Here is a 19,537-nt window from a genome sequence, read left to right as displayed (position 1 = left end):
TAAAAAAAATAAGTTTACTCTTCCATTACGTACAAAGTTTAAAAACGTAGTTTAATTTTAATAATGTTGATAGTATTTTGAATATGATTATGTGGTATCAGAAACGGCAGTTAGTACCATATACCAAGGTTGGCACCAGACTTTAACAACTCAAATTTAATCAACCCCTTTCTCCCTTGTCACCTCACATGTTCACTACTGCTCAAGTCAGTAACGCTCACTGTGGAAGAGGAGAGGAATCCAGACATTAATGTTCACTGCCAACAATCTAATAATTAATTATTAAATATAAATTATAATCTATTATTAAGCATTTAATATGTGTTGGATTTTTGTTGTTTTTATGAATTAATGTGTTTGAATCATTCATTTAAATTTAATGAGATGTCTATGCCCTTCGCCGTTTATATTGATTTTTTAATTAATTAATTATCTATTGATAATAATCAATTAATATGTGTTAGATTTTTGTTACTAATTGGATTGAATTATTTAGTTAAACTCACCTAAAGATATTTATTTTAAACTGTTTAATTATTTAACCGTTATTCTATCAAATAGTTAATCTACTTCTGAAATCGTGTGTGACAATAACACCGTATCATTTTCTATAATTATTCTTGATTAAATATATATAGATATGCTATAATTTGTATTTAAAATCTTTAAAATCCAAACACATTGTTCATCTCATGGCCATTGTTGAAGTGAGATACCTTTCAAAACTAACTAATTTATTACCTTTAAGAGCTATTGAATGTGACGCCTGACAGTGATACTTTAATGCAACTTTTGGATTGAATTTTTTACTGTTGTTGTGCTATCATTAGAGGGAGCTTTCCATGGCCATCACTTCTGGACACCTGAGTCTGGTGTTGTTATTGTGAAGAGTTTTAGTTTTGTGAATGTGTTATTGTACTAAGAACTTAATTTGTATGTTTTGTTTTCATTTTTCATGTTATCCTTACGTGTTTCTTTCAAAATGTCAACCCGACTGTGATTCACAGATGTCAAGAATATTAATCGAGTTAGTTAGTTTGTTAGAGTTAGTTAGTAATTAGTTTGGTAGTTACTTGTTCTATATATAAAGAGTTCATTGTATTATTTTTTGTCTTTTTCAATATGATTATTTTTTAGAATTTCCTCTCTTTTCAAACTCTCAACTTTCAATTTCATTTTCTTCCATTATCCTAAAATTGCTAATTACTTTTGAAGTAATCCTAATTAAAACGAAACAATTATAACTTTATACAAGTTTTAAATTTGTATTAAATTTGCGATTTTTAATCCGAGTTGATTTAAATATGAATATCCTTAATACTACCAGAACAAATACAGATAAATTTCAAGAAGTTGGATTGGTTAATATTTGAAATACTATGTCTGTTTCTAAATGGTGGTGCACTAACAATATAATTATTTTGTTCTATTATATTATATAATTTTTAAATTAATGTAATTATTTTATTAATTATTGTCGTTACTGATTGTTATTGATTGTCATTTTAAAATAATTTTACACTTTATTTTCATATAATATTCTTTTAAGAAGTTTCTCTATTAATTTTTATAAAATTCTCTTTCAACTTTTCAAATGTTTTAATTATTGTTTTACTAGCATATACATCTCTAATTAGTTTACGTTTTTTCTATTATCAACAAAGAATAATATTAATATTAATATTTACACATTAACTATTTTTAACTCTGTGACATGGATAACTAATACTTCTGACACTTTAGCAAAAGAATGAATCACATTTTTATCAAATTTAATAGATGGAGTAATATGTTCATTTTATATAATTCACAGACATTAATTAAAATATTACTTTTTTAAAAAACTAAAATATTACGCATTTAAGACGAGTGTATTGAATTAAAATTTTTAAAGATAATTTTTATATTAAAAGAATCTTTAGGATTTTAAAACACTTGTAAGATTTTTGACGACTACTATCAAGATTTATAATTTGAATTTTAAAAGATTTTTTTGTCATGATTTATATTATTTATAATTTCAATTTTTTTTATGGATTTATAACATTTTAAATGATTCAATGAATTTTAAAAAATTATTGAAGATAATTTATTACAAATAATATTTTCAATAAATACTTTTTTATATATTAAAATTTAAATTATTTTCACAAAATTAAATTTTACGTATTTAAAATTAAGATAATCAATTCAAAAAGAAAAAGCAATTATAATTATTCTATATACGTAATCTTCAATGATCTATGAAGAGATTGAAAATTTATTTTCATTTTGAGGATTCTTACCTTAAATACAATATTTATATCGTTATCATCTCTATTATATTTCTTAAAAGATATACGACATAGACTAATAGTATATTTTCATTATTCTATATATGTAATTTTCAATGATCTATGAAGAGATTGAAAATTTATTTTTATTTCGAGGATTCTTACCTTAAATACAACATTTATATAGTTATCATCTCTATTATATTTTTTAAAAGACATACGACATAAATTAATAATATATTTTTATTTTTACAAATTATTATCATAATATATAATATTTTAAAAATTAATTATATTAATCACTACTATAATTTCAGTTAAATTTTTTGATAATACATTAAAAAGATTACGTACTCATTTTTATTTTAAAAATTATTATCATAATATATTCTTTTATAGAATATATTATACACTCAAATTTAAATATCAACATCTTAAAATAAAATATATTAATATAATTTAAAAAATTCATATTACATTATACTTATTATAAAGTCTAGGATCGTTTAAATCCTTAGAGAGAGATGGAAGGAGAGAGAGAGAGAGACACGTGGAAATGAGGCATCCATGCGCGCAACCACGTATACATTTTCGGCCACCTATACAACACTGGCATTATCCGAATCATCATCTTTCAAAAGCATAAACAATTGTCAAGACACATGACACGTAGATCCTAAGACACCTTTATAATTCAAAACAATGCCACATGACACACACTTATTTCACCTTCGCCACTATATAACCCCCTTGATAAAAAAAACACCCTCCCAAAAAATTCAATCATCACTTTCTTAATTAAAAGCGAGAGAAAAAAGTTAAAATGGATTTGCAATTGAGGCAATTCGGTTTCGACCCTCGTCTAGTGGATTTCCTTTTGGACCACCTAGACTTTTCAGACGAAACCGACACGAAAGCACACCACGCGCCATCTCGCGCGTACGTTCGTGACTCAAAGGCAATGGCAAGCACGTATGCTGACATACTCGACTACCCTGATTCGTACAAATTCGTGGTGGACATGCCTGGGTTAAAATCTGAACAAATAAAAGTAACAATGGAAGATGATAGCACGCTTGTGGTGAATGGAGAGAGGAGAAGGGACAAAGATAAGGATCAAAAAGAAGGTGTTAAGTATTTGCGGATGGAGAGGAAACAAGGCAAGTTTCTTAAGAAATTTCAGCTTCCTGAAAATGCCAATAGTGATGATATTTCTGCTAATTATGTTGATGGTGTGCTTACTGTTACTATTTCTAAGAGGCCGCCTCCTGAGCCCAAGAAGCCCAAGACTATTCAGGTCCAAGTTAGTTCTCTCGGACCAGAAACTCAGGCCCAAGCCCAACCTCAGATTGATGAATTACCCCGTAATGGCCTTGACTCCCAGGCTTGATTTACAATATATTGTCGAACTCCAAATGTGCCAAATAGTATATACTACTATGTCTTACGTATGCATATATGTACTTTTAATTTTGTCAATGTTTTTTCTTTGAGTGTCAATGCACCTCACATGTCATTATACATGTCTGATATCAGTGACATGTGATATTAATATAAATATAAGTATATTTTCTGTTTTTTGTGTGTAATGCAACTGCTTCTCCACCTTGATTATATGTTAGCAACATGTTCTTTAATATACACATTTTCAACTCATTAAAATTAAATTTATATAAGAAAAATATATTTTGAGGTTAATTATGTTAGCAACATGTACTTTAATATACACATTCTCAATTCATTACATTTAAATTTATATAAGATCTATTTAATTTATATAATTTATGTTAATTTTAATCGATCATTTAAAATGTTATTAAATGTGTCTCTTAAAGAGTGTTCTTAGTCTTAGCATCCTTCTTTGAGGTTTTCAGGTTCTTTATATCTTACGAAGGTATTTGTGTTTTTAATGTGTTTTTTGTAACATTTAATTTGCTAAAATTCGATTTAGTTTTTTTTTTTTTTTCAATTTAGTTATTTAAGTTCAAACTAAACTATATTACAAATGAATTTATATCAATAGATTTTTAATTCTTTCATAGATTGTAATTTGTTTATAAAGTTTGATGATTCTTTTCCAAAAGATTAATATTTTTTATGATTCTTTTTCAAAAGATTAATATAAGTATTTTATTGTTGCTATAATATTTGATAGAATTATTAATAATATATTTTTAATTATGCTAATTGTTGTTTAGGGTGAAATAAATGACTATTAATATAAATATGATGGATCTTAATGAATTAAATCAAGAAAATAAAAATTTAAATAATTTAGGTAGAGATTAAGTTAAATTAAAATGATTTTTGTATTAAAAAACAAAAATAATCGACTTAAATATAAAGACCTCTTAGATGTATTTTATGACTATAATATATATGACAAAAATATAAACCACATCTCCTATATCAAATATGTCAACAACTGAGAGCAGAAATCAGCAACTGAATGGTGAAATGAAAATTGCTTGATTTTTGACACCCCATTAGATTGATCCATATGCATTTTATTTTTTGACAAAAAGATATTTATAATATTGATTATAATTAAGTCTCTATTTTGATTTATAATATGGATTAAAACATAACACCGCTTGTATTCCATTTATCTATAAGGAAGTATATTGGTCTATAACAACATGTTATGCATATATACGGTTCTCATTCCTAAATCATTTTTCATGTTAATTTTTTATGACAAAATCTATATTATTTTTCTTGATTCTTATGAAAGATATGTGTATGGTATTAGCATTTTTTAATGAAATGGTTATTAAAAAATGGACAATTATTTAAGTTGATAAAATAATAGATTTCTCCATTCTGTATTTAATATATTTTTTCGAGTTGATATTTATAATTATTGTTATTATTTTCCGAAACCTCGTCTAACTATATATAATGTATGAAACAGAACATTTCATGAGGAATTGATAGCAACCTCGATTAATGGGCTCCCATTTTATATGGGGCTTGAGGCCCAATAATCAACGATAGGGTCATAATAGACATCATTCTCCTCTATTCTGGATTCTACTAGAAACATTGAGTTTCGCTCGCGAAACTCCTAGAATAGAAATTCCCAGCGCTTTTTTCTTCTTTTCTGGAACCTCCCATAATATTCCTACCACCCTTATAAATACTCTACACATTCCCCATTTTCAAACACATAACAAAAACCAACGAGAACAAAACGAGTGATAAACATAAAAACTTCTCCCAAAAAAAGCAATGGATTTCAGATTAATGGGTTTAGATTCACCACTATTGAACACACTGCACCACATAATGAACATAACTGACGACACAACAGAGAAGAACCTAAACGCACCAACACGAACCTACGTACGCGACGCAAAGGCAATGGCAGCGACACCTGCAGACGTGAAAGAGTATCCAAATTCATACGTATTCGTTGTTGACATGCCTGGGTTGAAATCTGGTGACATTAAGGTTCAAGTGGAAGATGACAATGTGCTTCTCATAAGTGGTGAGAGAAAGAGAGAAGAAGAGAAAGAAGGGGTTAAGTATTTGAAGATGGAAAGAAGGGTTGGTAAGTTTATGAGGAAATTTGTGTTGCCTGAAAATGGTGATGTTGAAGGGATTTCTGCTGTTTGTGAAGATGGTGTGCTTACTGTTACTGTTAATAAGTTGCCTCCTCCTGAACCTAAGAAGCCTAAGACAATTGAGGTTAAGATTGCTTGACCTGGATGTCTTCCATTCCATGTTTGCAGAGCAGCAGTTATGTCCGTTTTTTTTAGTTTGTTTTTGTGACAATGGTTGTGTCTTTCCGCAATTGTCTGAAATGATAAACTCATGATCATGCGATGTAATGTGTGCTTTAATATCAACATGAATTTTAATTACCTTGTGTGTTTTCAATCTTTTTTTTAGTTGACTATGTGCTTCCATCTTTTGTTAATCATATGGATATTCTTTAAGTTCTGTTCACGAGAGATTTTTTATTAATAAATGGATCTGTCTAGAAGTCTAGTGACTTATTTTAGAGATAATGTATAGTTTACAATTAAGGTTAAAGAAATTAAGAAATAAGTGACTAAAGCTCAACTTAAAATTGGATGAACCTTTTAAGTTTCAGATCCTACGGGAATATTATTTAAGCAACATTTGGTTGGGAATGACATTTGAAATATGGTTATTTTAATCCTTCTCTAATTGAAACTCTACTTGCCTTAATTAACAGTCCTGGGGATAAAATGTTGATGAAAAAATTACAAGAGAAAGAACGATGACATAGCTTACAAAGTTGATATTGAGAAGGCTTATCATTAGCTCTAGATAAACATTTCAATTTTTCTATCCTGAAAGGGGGGAGCATAAATGGGGCAAATGCAACTAAAATAGTGTATGCATGGGTTGGTGGTTGAAGGATAATATGGATAACCTGTATATATAATTCTATACTTAGATTTGGAAACGTGTAAACTTATTTATTTGTTAACGTAATAGTTTTGCCCCTACATATAATATACTTCACCTTGTTTGTTTCAAAGATGTTTCATAGCAGAAGAATCCTTTTTAGACCGAGAAATTGCAACAATTGTTGCCTTTGGACATGATACTTTTTACGAGCAGTTACACCAACAATTGTTGCTGGTGTAAGAGGTTTTGGATCAGATGTTTGCTCTTCACCGCAGGTTGTGGTGGTCTTGGTGAGCAAGAAACATTCAATACATTGGTAAGAAAAGGTTCAGTCTCCATAGCTTTCATCAGTACAAACTAACATAGGTTACTTTGTTTTTTTAGAAAAAGGAATATCATCTTTCCCTTTCATTTGTAAAAATGCAGCAAACAAAACCACTTCAATCAATGATCGATTTTCTGAACTGGTTTTACACTGAAAAGAAAACATAAATAGTATCTTAGTCTGCTCTTTTATCTCTCCAATTTTAACCACTAAACGATTTGTCTTGTATTCTACACCGGTTTAGATGACCATATAACCACATTCTGAACAGATTAGTGTGAATTAACATCGGTTTCTTCCTTCGCAAGTTTCTAGTTCTGGTAGAACTGTGAATATTCCTATTATCATTATTATTTGACCTCACCGAGAGCTTAGCATCTTTCTTGGAAAACAACGCGATGAAGAAACCCTCACCATGCTTGGCAGGATCTGTCCTAACTAGGTGTTCAGCTGTCAGATAGGAAAACAAGCACCATTAAAAATCCACCAAAATGATATGATAGAAATGGACCAGTAACTGCAACTGCCTGTGAGTACTAATACTTACAGCCTTCAAACACCGGAAGACCACGACACTGCCATTCAGGGAAGGGCTTTGCCAGTTGGAATCCATATGACTCAGCTAAGGGCAAAACAGATTTCACAACATCTTCATTCTCAATTTGGTTTATTGAACATGTACTGTACACAATTCTCTCAACAGCTGGAACTGCCATAGAAACAATTCATCCATTTAAAGTACTGTATGGGAACATCTAAATTTTCAGAGATAAAAAAAAATGCTAAGACCTATATAGTAATGGGGGAAAAAGAAACGGTTCTTATATGTCCCACTTATTTACATTTATGTATCTAGAAACAAAATAAAATAAAATAGCACTGACAAGGAGAAACGAACTGACTCACAAAGGAAGGCATGCTGAAGAGCTTTTCTCTGAAAAGCTGCAAGCTTGTTTAATCTTTCCATATCAATATCCTGACCTACACAATAAAAAGTTGACAATTAAATTTTTTTCATATTTAATTTCCATCTCCATTTGGATTGAAAAAGATTGTCCAACATTGGTATTTATTTGAATTTGATTTGTGTACTATATTGTCCAACTGTGATTTTTAAGATACTATATACTATAAAAAATTCAAATGCCACACCAAATTTCAGCTCATTTAGAGGCAGTTTCTATGCTCCAACGTTGCTAGCCATATCAATAAATATAAAATGTAGAAGGTGAAACTACGTATAATAACCTGCTGCTTTAGATGGGAGCAAATGGTCTAGTCTAGAAGCAGCAGTACCAGAACCAGAGCAGGAAGGATCCAAGAGAATAGCTTTTATCTGCGATCATAAATCTGATAACAATTAGATACACAAACTGAACAAAGTAAGACTACAATCCTAGTAGACAAAGTCACAAAAAGACACCAGATAACTCATACTTAAAAAAATGTGGGTCCTTAAAACAATGGGGATTAGTCATTCGGTAAGAGGGATAACTATTCCAACTAGAGAAAACGTGAATGAAAAATGATATTTCTCTCTTTCTTAAAACTGTGTACACGACCTGGAAAATACTTTACCTTAGAATATGAAGGGTCCTTGGGATTTATGTTCAAGAAATCCTCATTGAGAACCTGTATGTCTGAACTTGGGGTTAAGTTTAAAGCATAGCAACACAAACTGAAAATTAACCAAAGAAATGGTATCAAAATTTATGGCATGCTCCTCTACTACAGATGCATCATGATACGGTATGCAGGAAGGAAATCTGAACAATACTTGGCGTGTATGATTAAATAAAACCCAAATTTGTGATTATTGCAATACTTAATTAACTATTGGTTGACAAGCATCTCAATATTATAAACACAATGTTGGATACTGGAAGCCCCAGATAGCTTTATAGTATCATTCAAGCGCTTAATCCTTTCCTTTTGCAGCTCACATGCTATAATCCTACCCTTTCTCTTCATAAGGGCAGCAAGGTGGACAGTTTTGTTGCCTGGTGCTGAGCATGCATCAAGAACCTAGAAATACAATTAAAGTGAAAAACTAGTCAGGGCCCGAAGAAGTAAAACACAAACTCATTATATCCATTCAATTTCCAACTATGTTTACGGCTAAGACTGCCATGCAAGTATATAGCAATTGATTGCTTGACTTCTAGCAATTAAATTACACATGGAACATTAACCATTTCTTGCAGACTTTCAAAGTTTATTGCTTCTGAGGATTGTCATAAATAAAAGTAGAAAAAATAAATCAACGTAACATGGTATTAAGTATTAACTAAAAGCAATATTGGCCAAAAATAATACTTTCTAGAGGTCTTGCAACTATATTGACCAACACTTCGATTGAAGGTGTGTCAAAGTGTTCGATATCGACACGAAACTGACAAGTGCAATTACTTACAATCATTTCCATTTTCCCAAGTTATTACTGCCTTACCAGTGTTGGTGTCAGTGCTTAATAGCCTTACAATGGCTTAAAAACAATATACATGAAATAATGTCCCAAATTCCCAATAGCATGGTTGATTATCTCAAAAGGAACGGGTCCATACAAACAGAACAGTATATTCAACAATGAATAAAACATGCTTGTTTCACCATTATGTTGGTCTCGAAGGCTCTGACCACACCAGTCTTAGTTTTCTTTCAACTTATTTTGCATACCTCTTAAGTCTTAATTGATTAACAAACGACTATAAAAAACTAGAAAGACATTGAGAAACTACTCCACAATGAATCCATTAACAACATACTGCCAAAAGCAAAATAGAGAAAAGTTTTTTTTTTTTTGGAAAATAAAAAGATAAGGAACATGTAGCAAGCAACAGTGTGAAGCTCTAAAAACCCAGAAGAATAAAGAAATAAGAAATGAGACGGTAAAAGATCATGTTAACAGGGGAAATGAGGAGCTAAAGTGGAGAACGCCCATGAAATAGATTTATATCTTAAATCAGATCTACATGTATCATCAATGTCATAATGCAGCAATAACTCACCTCCCAACCTGGTTCAGGGCTAAGAGCCGGTGCCACCATGGAACTCGCCTTACCCTAAGTTCGTCTCAATGTTAGTGAAAGATTACCAAGAATGAATAAGAAGCACCAAGAATTGCCCTGTCAATATATTTCTTAAATAGCAAAAAGTTTGGTTTTGTTATCCTGAGATCTATATAATAACAAAGGAAGGTTGATTCCTACTTGCAGAAATATGCTTCCGTTCTTGACAAGAGGATGGTCATGTAAATCAGTTCCGGGAGGGAGTATCAGCAAGTCAGGAATTAAATCATCCTTTTGAACCTATTTGACACACCAAAAACATAATCTCATCAACCAAAATGTAGAGCAGTAATTTGAGTCAAGGATGTACACTCTAAGAGGCTATAAATTTATTTCCATAAAGTAAAATGTCTATGTAATGTAGGATATTGATAATCAAAAATATTTTGACAAAAATACCGTGTATTTTTTCCGAAGTTCAACTAAGGCAGAATCAACATCCAGTTTAAGTGTATTGACACGAACATTTCGAGGTACAGAAACATCTGCACAAGAAAAATGTGAACAGCTTCGAAGTTGTTATGAGAGTAGAGCTGTAATCCAGCAACTCGAACAATTAAAGAGTAATAGCTTTCAAAAAAGCATCCATTGAGAAATGAGAATGTATCAAATTTGAAAATGCCCATTTATAAATTATACACCATGAAATCACAACTTAGCAATGTATCAAGAGTAAAGAGAGCAAAATCCACAAAACAATAATATACTAATATGTATAAAGAAATATAAAATAAGGGTCTTTTTGGTGGGGTTGGAGATGTGAAGACTGACCAGGAACCTCGTGAAGAGCAAACAACTCTTTAACTGTCTTGACATTTTTCCTTGACAAAATCTGTTTCAGAGTTGAATGTAAGGCATCCTTGTGGCGCATAAGGTACTTCTCTGCATCACCAACTAGCGGAACTCCCTATAAATTTTAATCTAGTTGAGTTAGATTTAGATAATCAATTAATCACCCCATATTTTTTTCCTGTAACCTAAGAACCTTAAAAGAAACTCACTTATATTACCAAATTCACGAATGCTGAGTAACAACACAGTTCAATTTGTACTAGTAAAAATCCTAATAAACTATGACAGAAATGAATCTCACTAACCTGGCCGAAAAGGATATCATAGACAATGATATAAATCAATTCTTGTTGCCTCTGCAAAAGCAACGGTATATGAGATGTTTGCGTTGTGTCATAAAACAACATGTCAATAGAGTTCAAACATCAAACACTTGACATTGACACCTTGAAACCGATAGTAATTTGAGAAAATGAAAGTAACTGAATGGAATATATGAAGTATTCGTGCTAATAGGTCAAAGTTAATGCGCTTATGTTAAATTAAATTATATATAATGACCTTCCACTTGGAGTTGATAATAGAAGCAGCTTGCAAGACATCGTTGATAATGGGAAGATCTGTGAAAGTAAAGAAATAAAATGAATGATATAGAAAAGAGAAAAGAAAGAGTAAGGTAGTTAGTTAGTTACGCTTGAGGGTTTGACAGATGAGAGCGAATGTGGCTTTCTTGTTTCTGACGGAGGGATGATAAACGAGGGTTTTGATGGATGCAAGTGCACGGCGTTTAGCGTCTCCAACGAGTACTGTTTTCAATACCTTTGCGGCTTCTCTCCGTGCGAAATATGCAGACCTCTCAGCTCCCTTCAACGTCGTCTTCTTTTCTTCATTTTGTTGGCGACCGCCATCACTCTTTTTCTTCTTCCTCTCCCTTTTCATCCGCATCGCAGGGTTTAGGGGTTTTGACTTAGCTTAGCTCAAACAACACTCACACGGTTAGTATGTTTCATTTTGTATCCTTGCCTTCCATTCTTTTACTCTTAACTTATTCTTTTTATTTTACTTTTAATTATTTTTCATGCTTTGTTACTTCTTTACTTCTATTATTTTTGACAAAAAAAATAAAATGTAAAACGATAAGTTTTGTTATAATTTTTATCTCACTTATCTTCAAATTAATAAATTTATAATTTTCTTTAACCTAAAAATCTAAACAATTGATATTTTCAAACTTATAATATTTCAAATTCATAACTTATAAATTTAAATTCATAATATTTTAAACTCATAAAAATAAAAATAAAATCTCTAAATTAATTTTTTATGCCTCGATCTTCTCTTGACTTTTAGATACATTTTGCATTATCTATCCTCTTTCCTAAATCAATTATTATTTTATTCTTTTATGCAAAATACAATTCTTTTTTATATGAATCCGATTTCTATTTCTTGTTAATTGCATTAGTGCAAATCATTTTGCCCAAATATGATTTTTTTTTTCCAATCTAATTTTAACAGTTTTAACCAAAGTTTTTTTAAATATTTTGTTTTATTTTTTTGGTATTGAATTTTATTTTTATCTATTTCTCTTTTACCTAAAGATTATGATTTTTATGTATAATTGGGAGAATTTTATTTCTTAAAAGGGGTGATTTTTAATATTAAAATTTTTCTTTTTTGAAATGTTAACATTAAGATAAATATGGATTGAGATTCTTAACTAAATTAATTGATAAAAAACAATTTTACAAACTCATAAAAAATATATTTTTGGAGAAAGAATGAGTATGAGGTTTTTCTGAATATGAAATGTTATGAAATTGAATTTGTAAGTTATGAATTTGAAAGTCATAGATTTGATGAATTTTTTAGCTTTTTAATCGAAGAAAATCTTAAAAATTTTTATTTTTGGGTTTGAAGGCAATTGAGATAAAAAAATTAACGTTTTATCTTTTTAAGTTAACACACCCTTAATTTTGGGTAGCCAAAATTGTTGATATGGTTATTTTTTTAATTGCAAAATGTGTGTGAAAAACCAACTTTTTAGCTCAAGAACTATCTCTTAGAGTTTGCTTCTTTTTGACAGTTCAATTTAGTTTGATTTTTTTTATTTTTTAAATAGTTTTAATATTTAGTTGGATGTGATTTTTTTTTTTTAATAGTTCATATATCAATTAATAATAGCAATTTGATATGTTCGGACAAAGAATCAATTTAGTTCAAAAACCTATAATTCAATTTTCAAGAAAGATAATTTTGATTCACAAGTAATAGTTAAATTCAATTTTACGAATTCAGTTTAAGATAAATCATATCAATTTAATTTAATTTTACCAAACTATTCTAATATTTATATTGAATTATAATCTTCTACTAAGCTTAATGGCACGCTTCAACACCTTTTTTAGCTTATAAAAAAAAATGAGTATCCTACGTAAACCAAATCATAAACATCACTACTTGTTACCAAGATTATTAAATAAAAACGTGTGGTTCAAAGGAACAAGTGTGAGTCCTAAATATCACCGTCCCCCTTGACTTGTAATCTAAGTTGTGATTGGGTTTGGTCTAACCACAAGACTAGCTATCCCATTAAAATTTAACAAATATATAATTCAAGTTAATTCTGAAAAGTATAATATCGATCATATTATCGATGATCAATTGTAGACTCTAGTTAAAAATAATTTGATAGTTTAAATGCGAACAATTATATTTTTTGAAAATATAAATTAATAATTGTTTTGTTACGTATGAAATGATGACCTAATTAATATAAATTCGATAAGTTAAATTTAAAAAATGTGTCATTTTTCATTTGTTTGTATCGAACTAACTTCAATTAAATAATCATTTCATCTGTAAAATTCAAAAGAATCATTAAAAAAAATATCTTCAATTCTCGTTAGAATTTAAATGACTTTTAAATACCTGTTTACACTAAATTACTTATGATTGAAGATCGATAATAAACTACTTATGATTGAAGATCGATGAGACTAATGGAAGTGATCCTCTTAATCTTTAACAGCTGGTATACATTAGAATTTGACTTGTAACAATGATAAAATAACTTAAGTCTTCCATTAATTAGCCATTCTCATGCATGCCCCACCTTCAGCTTGTTCTATCATACTACTACTTTTTTTCCCACCCAATTTGGATACGCATCAATAATGCTTCTTCTATTACCCGTAGAAGCTTCCCAGTGTAGTTCTTAGGAAGTAATTACTATGAAACTACCTCATTAAACAAAGCCTATGGAGTTTTATAAATGGGTATAAATATACCACTATGTTTTCTTTTCATAACGGTACTAATAACAAAATAATTATGACGGATAAAAATCCAAGGCCACCAAATTCACTTGACAGCAATTTCACTAATCAGCCTCTGGAGCTCCCTGAGTATTTTAAATTTGATGATGATCAATGGCCAGATGATGAACCAGAGCCATTTGTTTTTGAGCATGTTGTGAACCAAGAAAATCAACAAGCCAATAAATTTGTTGGTGATTTTGGAGGAAGTGGAAGCTACCTTGAAGGGTCTTCTAGCAGTAAGCCAAGTTCCTTAATGAAATTGTTTGTTTTTTTTATAAAAAAATTGGGTAAGGAAAATATTATCAATGTTTAGTTACAAAGTTGGTTTGTTATAGCTTATTTTATATAAAAGTCATTTTGAAAATATTCATTTGTTTGTTATAATTTTAAAAAAAATAATAATAATATAAAAAATATTTAAAAACTGTTCAAATGAGAAGTTTTTGTAATAGTTTATAAAAAAATATTTTTTAAAAATGTTATTTTCGTCATAGTAAATAAACACAAAATCATTAAAATATATTTTCTAAATTATTAAATAACAAAATCACGTATTTTTATAATTATAAAAAACGGATCAAAGTGACATTTATATTTTACGACTAAAGTTGAGAGAATTCTAACTCCTCTTCTAAAATTACAAGTTTAAACTTCAAACATTGAAATATTATCATATTGGACTAACAAGTAACGACAACTATTATTCCGGAATTCTCTCATAATTTAATTTAATTTTATATCTATCTTCTATGTGATTGGCTTGTGCCACATAGACGATGTCAGCAGTGAACGTGAGAAGAAGGAAGTTACAGATAAAGTTGCATTCAAAACCCAGTCAGAGGTTGAAATTCTGGATGATGGGTTCAAGTGGAGGAAGTATGGAAAGAAGATGGTGAAAAACAGCCCCAATCCAAGGTAACTTCTATGTTTAGTTGGTTTTGTAATGAAAAAAAAAATGATTTTATTAATTAAAATGAGTATAATAAAATTGATAATTTATATTTAAATATATTTATATGAAAGTGAGTTGAACAATAATTTGAATTAAAAAATCATGTTTGAAATAATAAATTACAATTTTTAATTTAAATTAATTATAATTAATATTTTATGCAAAATCAATTACAAATTTACAATTGATATCACACATATACATTAAAAAAAAAAGTTATTTGTGAAATCACATTTGAGTGATTATGTCATTTAATATGGATTGAAAATAAGTGATTATGTTATTTGACTCTTGAAGGTCTACTTGTATCAACTTCTAATTTTCTTTGGTCGATTTTCAAACGCGTGATTTAGTAGAATCTTTTCACTCCTTCAAAGAATGATGAATAGTGTTTTTCTATTATAATACTGGATCTAGACTTTATTTTTCTCTCTTAGTGTAAAAATTGAAGTACGCTTTGTATTTAAGTTAACAAAATTTGTTGTTTACAAAAAATAAAAAATAAAAGTGGCCAAATAAATTTAGAATAAACTTTGATACTGTTTAAAATTAAATTTGAGTTTCATATTACAATAACAATTAAAAGCGGGCTTGGGACTTTATGTCCTATAGTTCTTTTCTATAAAATTAGTTGATAGCTTATAACTAAAAAATGAATTATAAAAAATGATTTTAATTATAATAATAAAAAATAATTTAAATTATAAAGGATAAAAATTAATTTTAGTTACAAGAACAAAAATAAAATTAAATTAGAAGAAAAAACGATAAGATACAAATTCACACATTTGTTTTTTAATCTTACGACATTGTATTTTGTAAGACTAAAAAACAAGCTTATAAGATATAAGTTCTGTTTGATAACAATTATTTATGAACTTATACTTTATGGTGTTTTTTGATAAGTTAATTTAAGTAGTTTATGAGCTTATAATTTATCATTTTTCTTTCAATTTTGTCCTTATTATTGTAACTAATTTTTTTTTGCCCTTTATAATTTATTTATTATAATTTTATAAATTTAAAATAATGTATATACAACAAATTTGTATAATTTAAAATATTTTTAATAAATATTAATTTAAAGTAAATAATTTAAAATAATTTATTTATTATAATATAAAATAAATAAACTTGCTAAAATAAAATTCTATATGTGATTAACAAATAAATTATTTATTATAATTTTAAATTATTTATACATAATTTAAATTTTAAAAATAACTAATATTTTAAAGTAACTAATTTGTTTATTTATTTTAATTTAAAATAAATAAATAGATAAATAATATATATATATATATATATATATATATATCAGATTGATAAATTTTAAATTAATAAAAAATAAATTTTAAATAACTATTTTAAAATATTTAAAACATTAATTAATAAAAAAAATATTTCTAATTAAGAATGCTTTTTATATCATTTTCCATTCTTAAACTAATCAAATCATTAATTTTATTAAAACAGTCAATTAACTTAACAATTATCAACTATAAATTATAAATTATAAGTTTTCAACTAATTTTAACAAACAGAGTCTATATGAATACTTTAATTCTAGAACATTAAAACATTTAATTTGATATTTTTATGACTAAAATAGTTGCACTACAGTTCAAAACATATACATTCATGTTAATTAAATTTTTCTAATTTGATTACAGGAACTATTATAGGTGTTCAGTGGATGGATGCCAAGTGAAAAAGAGAGTTGAGAGAGATGTGAATGATCCAAGTTATGTAATAACAACCTACGTAGGCACTCATACTCATCCAGGTTTTTGCTAGAAGTTTTAGCATATATGTAGCCCATAGCTAACCACCATTAGTTGTTGTAAGTAGGTGCATATTTGATTTCGTGATCTTAATTTTTTCAATTATACCATAAAATTAAAATGCACTAATTGTACTCAAAGGATCGGATTTTTTCTTGATTTATAATCATGTTATTTTATGAAGAATAATATATAGAGCTAGGGCTACCACTTTTGACTATGATTAACTAATTTATAAAGGTGATTACACTCGTTAAGGTATAACAACTATTAGTAGATTGTAAGCCTCTAATTCTAATCGTGTCACTATTTTTTTTTTACTCAAATTGTGTCACTCTTTCTAAAATTCATTTTTTAATCATTTTATTTTCTTTAGACATTTTGGGCTTTTGATGCCTTTAATTTAGGCTATGTATGTGATTTTAGTTCTTCAAATGTTAGTGTATATTTTTATGCAAAATGTTATTGTAATGAATTTTTTTTGGTTAAATAACTATTTTTTGTACTTTATCGTTTTTTCATATTTTGTTTTGGTCTTTTAATTAATTTTTTTATTTTATTTTGGTTCTTTAACAGTAATTTTGTGAGCCACTTTGATTATTTATGTTAGTTTTATTCAAAAACTGTTAAGTGTGTGTTATTTGTCATTTTGGTCTGCTAACTATATTGTCTAAATAACCCATATCAAGACTAAAAGTAGGGTTTCAAACATATTTTCCCTTAAAAGACAAATTACAAGTCTTAAGAATAGAAGTTTGAAATCAAAAACAACAAACAAACCAAATCATGAATGATACAATTATAAAATGTTAGTGATAAAATAAAGAGTAAATATGTAGAGTGAAACATAATCAACATTGAACATCTTTATCAAATAAATCAAGGGTAAGTTTCAGATTATAACAAAAAATAAATAGATACTGCAAATTGAGTGTTTTTTGTTTCACTCTAGAGAGAGGTACAAGTTAGGAGGAGGAGGGTGAGAAGAATAAATGTGTCTAAAACTCTAATTTTGACTTTTATACGGATGACTCACACAATCTACTTAGTAGACCAAAGTGACATGTGAGACACACTTAATATTTTTGAATAAAACTAACAAATTCTAGTGTAGAAAAGACATTTTACATTGGTTTTGTGAATCATATCATAGCAACTGATGTTGTATGTAGGACCTTTTACGCGGATTTTTAAAATTTGCGGCGTGACCTTGAGCATGAAACGAGATTGAAAAAGCATATATTCGTAAGGGTTCAAACACCTGATGTGTTTTCATGAGGAAAATAATCAAAAACTTAAATGCAATATTTGAGAGGCATAATAGTTAAAAGAAGAGTGAAGAACAAAGAAGAATGGAGTTTTACCTTGTCAAACACTAACAAGAAGATCAATGGAGACACGAAGACAAAGGGATCAAATGGATGAGCAAACTGAGACAAATGAAGCCCGATGTTTATTTTATCACTAACATTTGTTAAACTGGGAGGTCACAAATTGGAATAGCGATGAAGATAATTGGTAGGCATTGGTGGTGTTATGGTGAAGATGAGAGCGCACAAAGGGCGAGACATTGTGGTTAAGGTAGTCTACGAGGCACGAAGAGAGAGATATGAATATGTTTTTAACATTTAACTTATTTTTTCAAAAACCATGTCTATATATATATATATATTGATTTTTCTTTTTATTTACATGTTTGCCACCGCCTCTACATTTAACACTTGATTTCCTAAATAATAGGTGTCTTATGCGATAACACATGACACTTATTTGCCATAAAACAGTTGTTATATCTTTAAATTAAAAAAAAAAAGTTAAATAAATGATAACTTATTACTCCAGTTATTTGAAAAAAAATCAGCGTCAAATGTTATGCGCTCAATACAATGCTTTTCAATTATTTACTTGATTTCCTAAATAATAGGTGTCTTATGTGACTGAATGAACTATAATTAAGGTACCAAAATGGAATAAAAATTAATTAAGGGAGCAAAGCAAATTCCAGAGACAAAAATAAGAAATCAAAAAAAGTAATTTAATACTTTTTTTTTCTTTCTTTTCTTAATCATAAAAGAATTGTTTCTGATCACTATAGCTATATGACACATTTATTTATTCATGTTTTTAACGAAACATCACGCATACACCTAATATTGGATAAGCCGCCATGTTAGTCCATGAAAGTGTAGGACAATGTCATTTTGTTTGTTGACTCATTCAATATTCAAATTAGTTATCAAATAATCAAAATGTCAATCAGTTTAGTCATTAATTTTATAATTGTCATGAAATATTTTACCAATAAATTGTATTGCTCAAAGATTTTTATGATAATAAGTTATATATTTCAATAAGTATTTTGATCATTTGGTGACTAATTTGAGTTTTTAGATGAGTCAGTGACCAAATAAATATAGTAGTGCCCTTTCAAAGACTTAAATTATAGTTTATCCTAATAATATTTGGAGAAATTATATTCAAACATATTATTTTAACACATATACTCATACACTATAAAATTGCATATGCGGAGGGCATAATTGCCATTTCAACTTTAAACAAGGGGAAATTTAGTTATTTTCTCATTTTCTTTCCCTTTTCACTACAACTAGTGTCGTGGAGCTTCACCTTCCTTGTGTA

At 28.4% G+C, this 19,537-nt stretch overlaps 4 protein-coding genes across 5 annotated transcripts; 3 read left to right on the top strand and 1 right to left on the bottom strand.

Moving 5' to 3' along the window:
* Nucleotides 1-2,998: 2,998 nt before the first annotated feature.
* Nucleotides 2,999-3,850, top strand: LOC101504383 (17.1 kDa class II heat shock protein-like). Its single transcript, XM_004501385.4, has one exon. The coding sequence runs from the start codon at nt 3,097-3,099 to the stop codon at nt 3,661-3,663; it is 567 nt and encodes a 188-aa protein (XP_004501442.1). The 5' UTR covers nt 2,999-3,096; the 3' UTR covers nt 3,664-3,850.
* Nucleotides 3,851-5,440: 1,590 nt separating this feature from the next.
* On the top strand, nt 5,441-6,166 carry LOC101504707 (heat shock protein HSP17.6-II-like). The gene has a single exon (NM_001364899.1). The coding sequence runs from the start codon at nt 5,505-5,507 to the stop codon at nt 5,976-5,978; it is 474 nt and encodes a 157-aa protein (NP_001351828.1). The 5' UTR covers nt 5,441-5,504; the 3' UTR covers nt 5,979-6,166.
* Nucleotides 6,167-6,969: 803 nt separating this feature from the next.
* On the bottom strand, nt 6,970-11,864 carry LOC101505034 (25S rRNA (cytosine-C(5))-methyltransferase NSUN5). The gene is made up of 13 exons (XM_004501387.4): nt 11,534-11,864; nt 11,403-11,461; nt 11,147-11,197; nt 10,821-10,956; nt 10,449-10,534; nt 10,191-10,289; nt 9,990-10,043; nt 8,862-9,006; nt 8,560-8,621; nt 8,230-8,317; nt 7,888-7,962; nt 7,529-7,690; nt 6,970-7,431 (listed from the first exon to the last, which is right to left on the bottom strand). The coding sequence occupies exons 1-13, from the start codon at nt 11,784-11,786 to the stop codon at nt 7,184-7,186; spliced, it is 1,518 nt and encodes a 505-aa protein (XP_004501444.1). The 5' UTR covers nt 11,787-11,864; the 3' UTR covers nt 6,970-7,183.
* A 1,942-nt stretch (nt 11,865-13,806) lies between these two features.
* LOC101505353 (probable WRKY transcription factor 51) lies at nt 13,807-18,754 on the top strand. 2 transcript variants are annotated; one of them, XM_027334649.2, is made up of 4 exons: nt 13,807-14,397; nt 14,935-15,076; nt 16,787-16,877; nt 18,070-18,754. In XM_027334649.2, exons 1-4 carry the CDS (start codon nt 14,136-14,138, stop codon nt 18,103-18,105), a joined length of 531 nt encoding a protein of 176 aa, XP_027190450.1. In that variant the 5' UTR covers nt 13,807-14,135; the 3' UTR covers nt 18,106-18,754. The 2 variants fall into 2 exon arrangements, with proteins under 2 accessions (XP_027190450.1, XP_004501445.2); XM_004501388.4 differs by having other exon boundaries at nt 16,787-16,899; nt 18,070-18,753.
* Nucleotides 18,755-19,537: the final 783 nt, after the last annotated feature.

The sequence above is a fragment of the Cicer arietinum genome, chromosome 5 (assembly GCF_000331145.2).
Source record: "Cicer arietinum cultivar CDC Frontier isolate Library 1 chromosome 5, Cicar.CDCFrontier_v2.0, whole genome shotgun sequence".
Taxonomy (NCBI): Eukaryota; Viridiplantae; Streptophyta; class Magnoliopsida; order Fabales; family Fabaceae; genus Cicer; species Cicer arietinum.
Note: the sequence above shows the minus strand (reverse complement) of the source record. Positions and strands in the feature narration are given on the sequence as shown.

Excerpts from the sequence above, each read along its gene's own strand:
- LOC101504383 (XM_004501385.4), top strand. The coding sequence starts at position 3,097 with ATGGATTTGCAATTGAGGCAATTCGGTTTCGACCCTCGTCTAGTGGAT.
- LOC101504707 (NM_001364899.1), top strand. The coding sequence starts at position 5,505 with ATGGATTTCAGATTAATGGGTTTAGATTCACCACTATTGAACACACTG.
- LOC101505034 (XM_004501387.4), bottom strand. The coding sequence starts at position 11,786 with ATGCGGATGAAAAGGGAGAGGAAGAAGAAAAAGAGTGATGGCGGTCGC. Across the intron at positions 11,198-11,402 it reads TTATCAACTCCAAGTGGAAG|AGGCAACAAGAATTGATTTA; the intron begins GTCATTATATAT and ends TTGCTTTTGCAG. Across the intron at positions 10,535-10,820 it reads TGCTCTTCACGAGGTTCCTG|ATGTTTCTGTACCTCGAAAT; the intron begins GTCAGTCTTCAC and ends TTTCTTGTGCAG.
- LOC101505353 (XM_004501388.4), top strand. The coding sequence starts at position 14,136 with ATGTTTTCTTTTCATAACGGTACTAATAACAAAATAATTATGACGGAT. Across the intron at positions 14,398-14,934 it reads CCTTGAAGGGTCTTCTAGCA|ACGATGTCAGCAGTGAACGT; the intron begins GTAAGCCAAGTT and ends TGTGCCACATAG. Across the intron at positions 15,077-16,786 it reads AAAAACAGCCCCAATCCAAG|GAACTATTATAGGTGTTCAG; the intron begins GTAACTTCTATG and ends ATTTGATTACAG.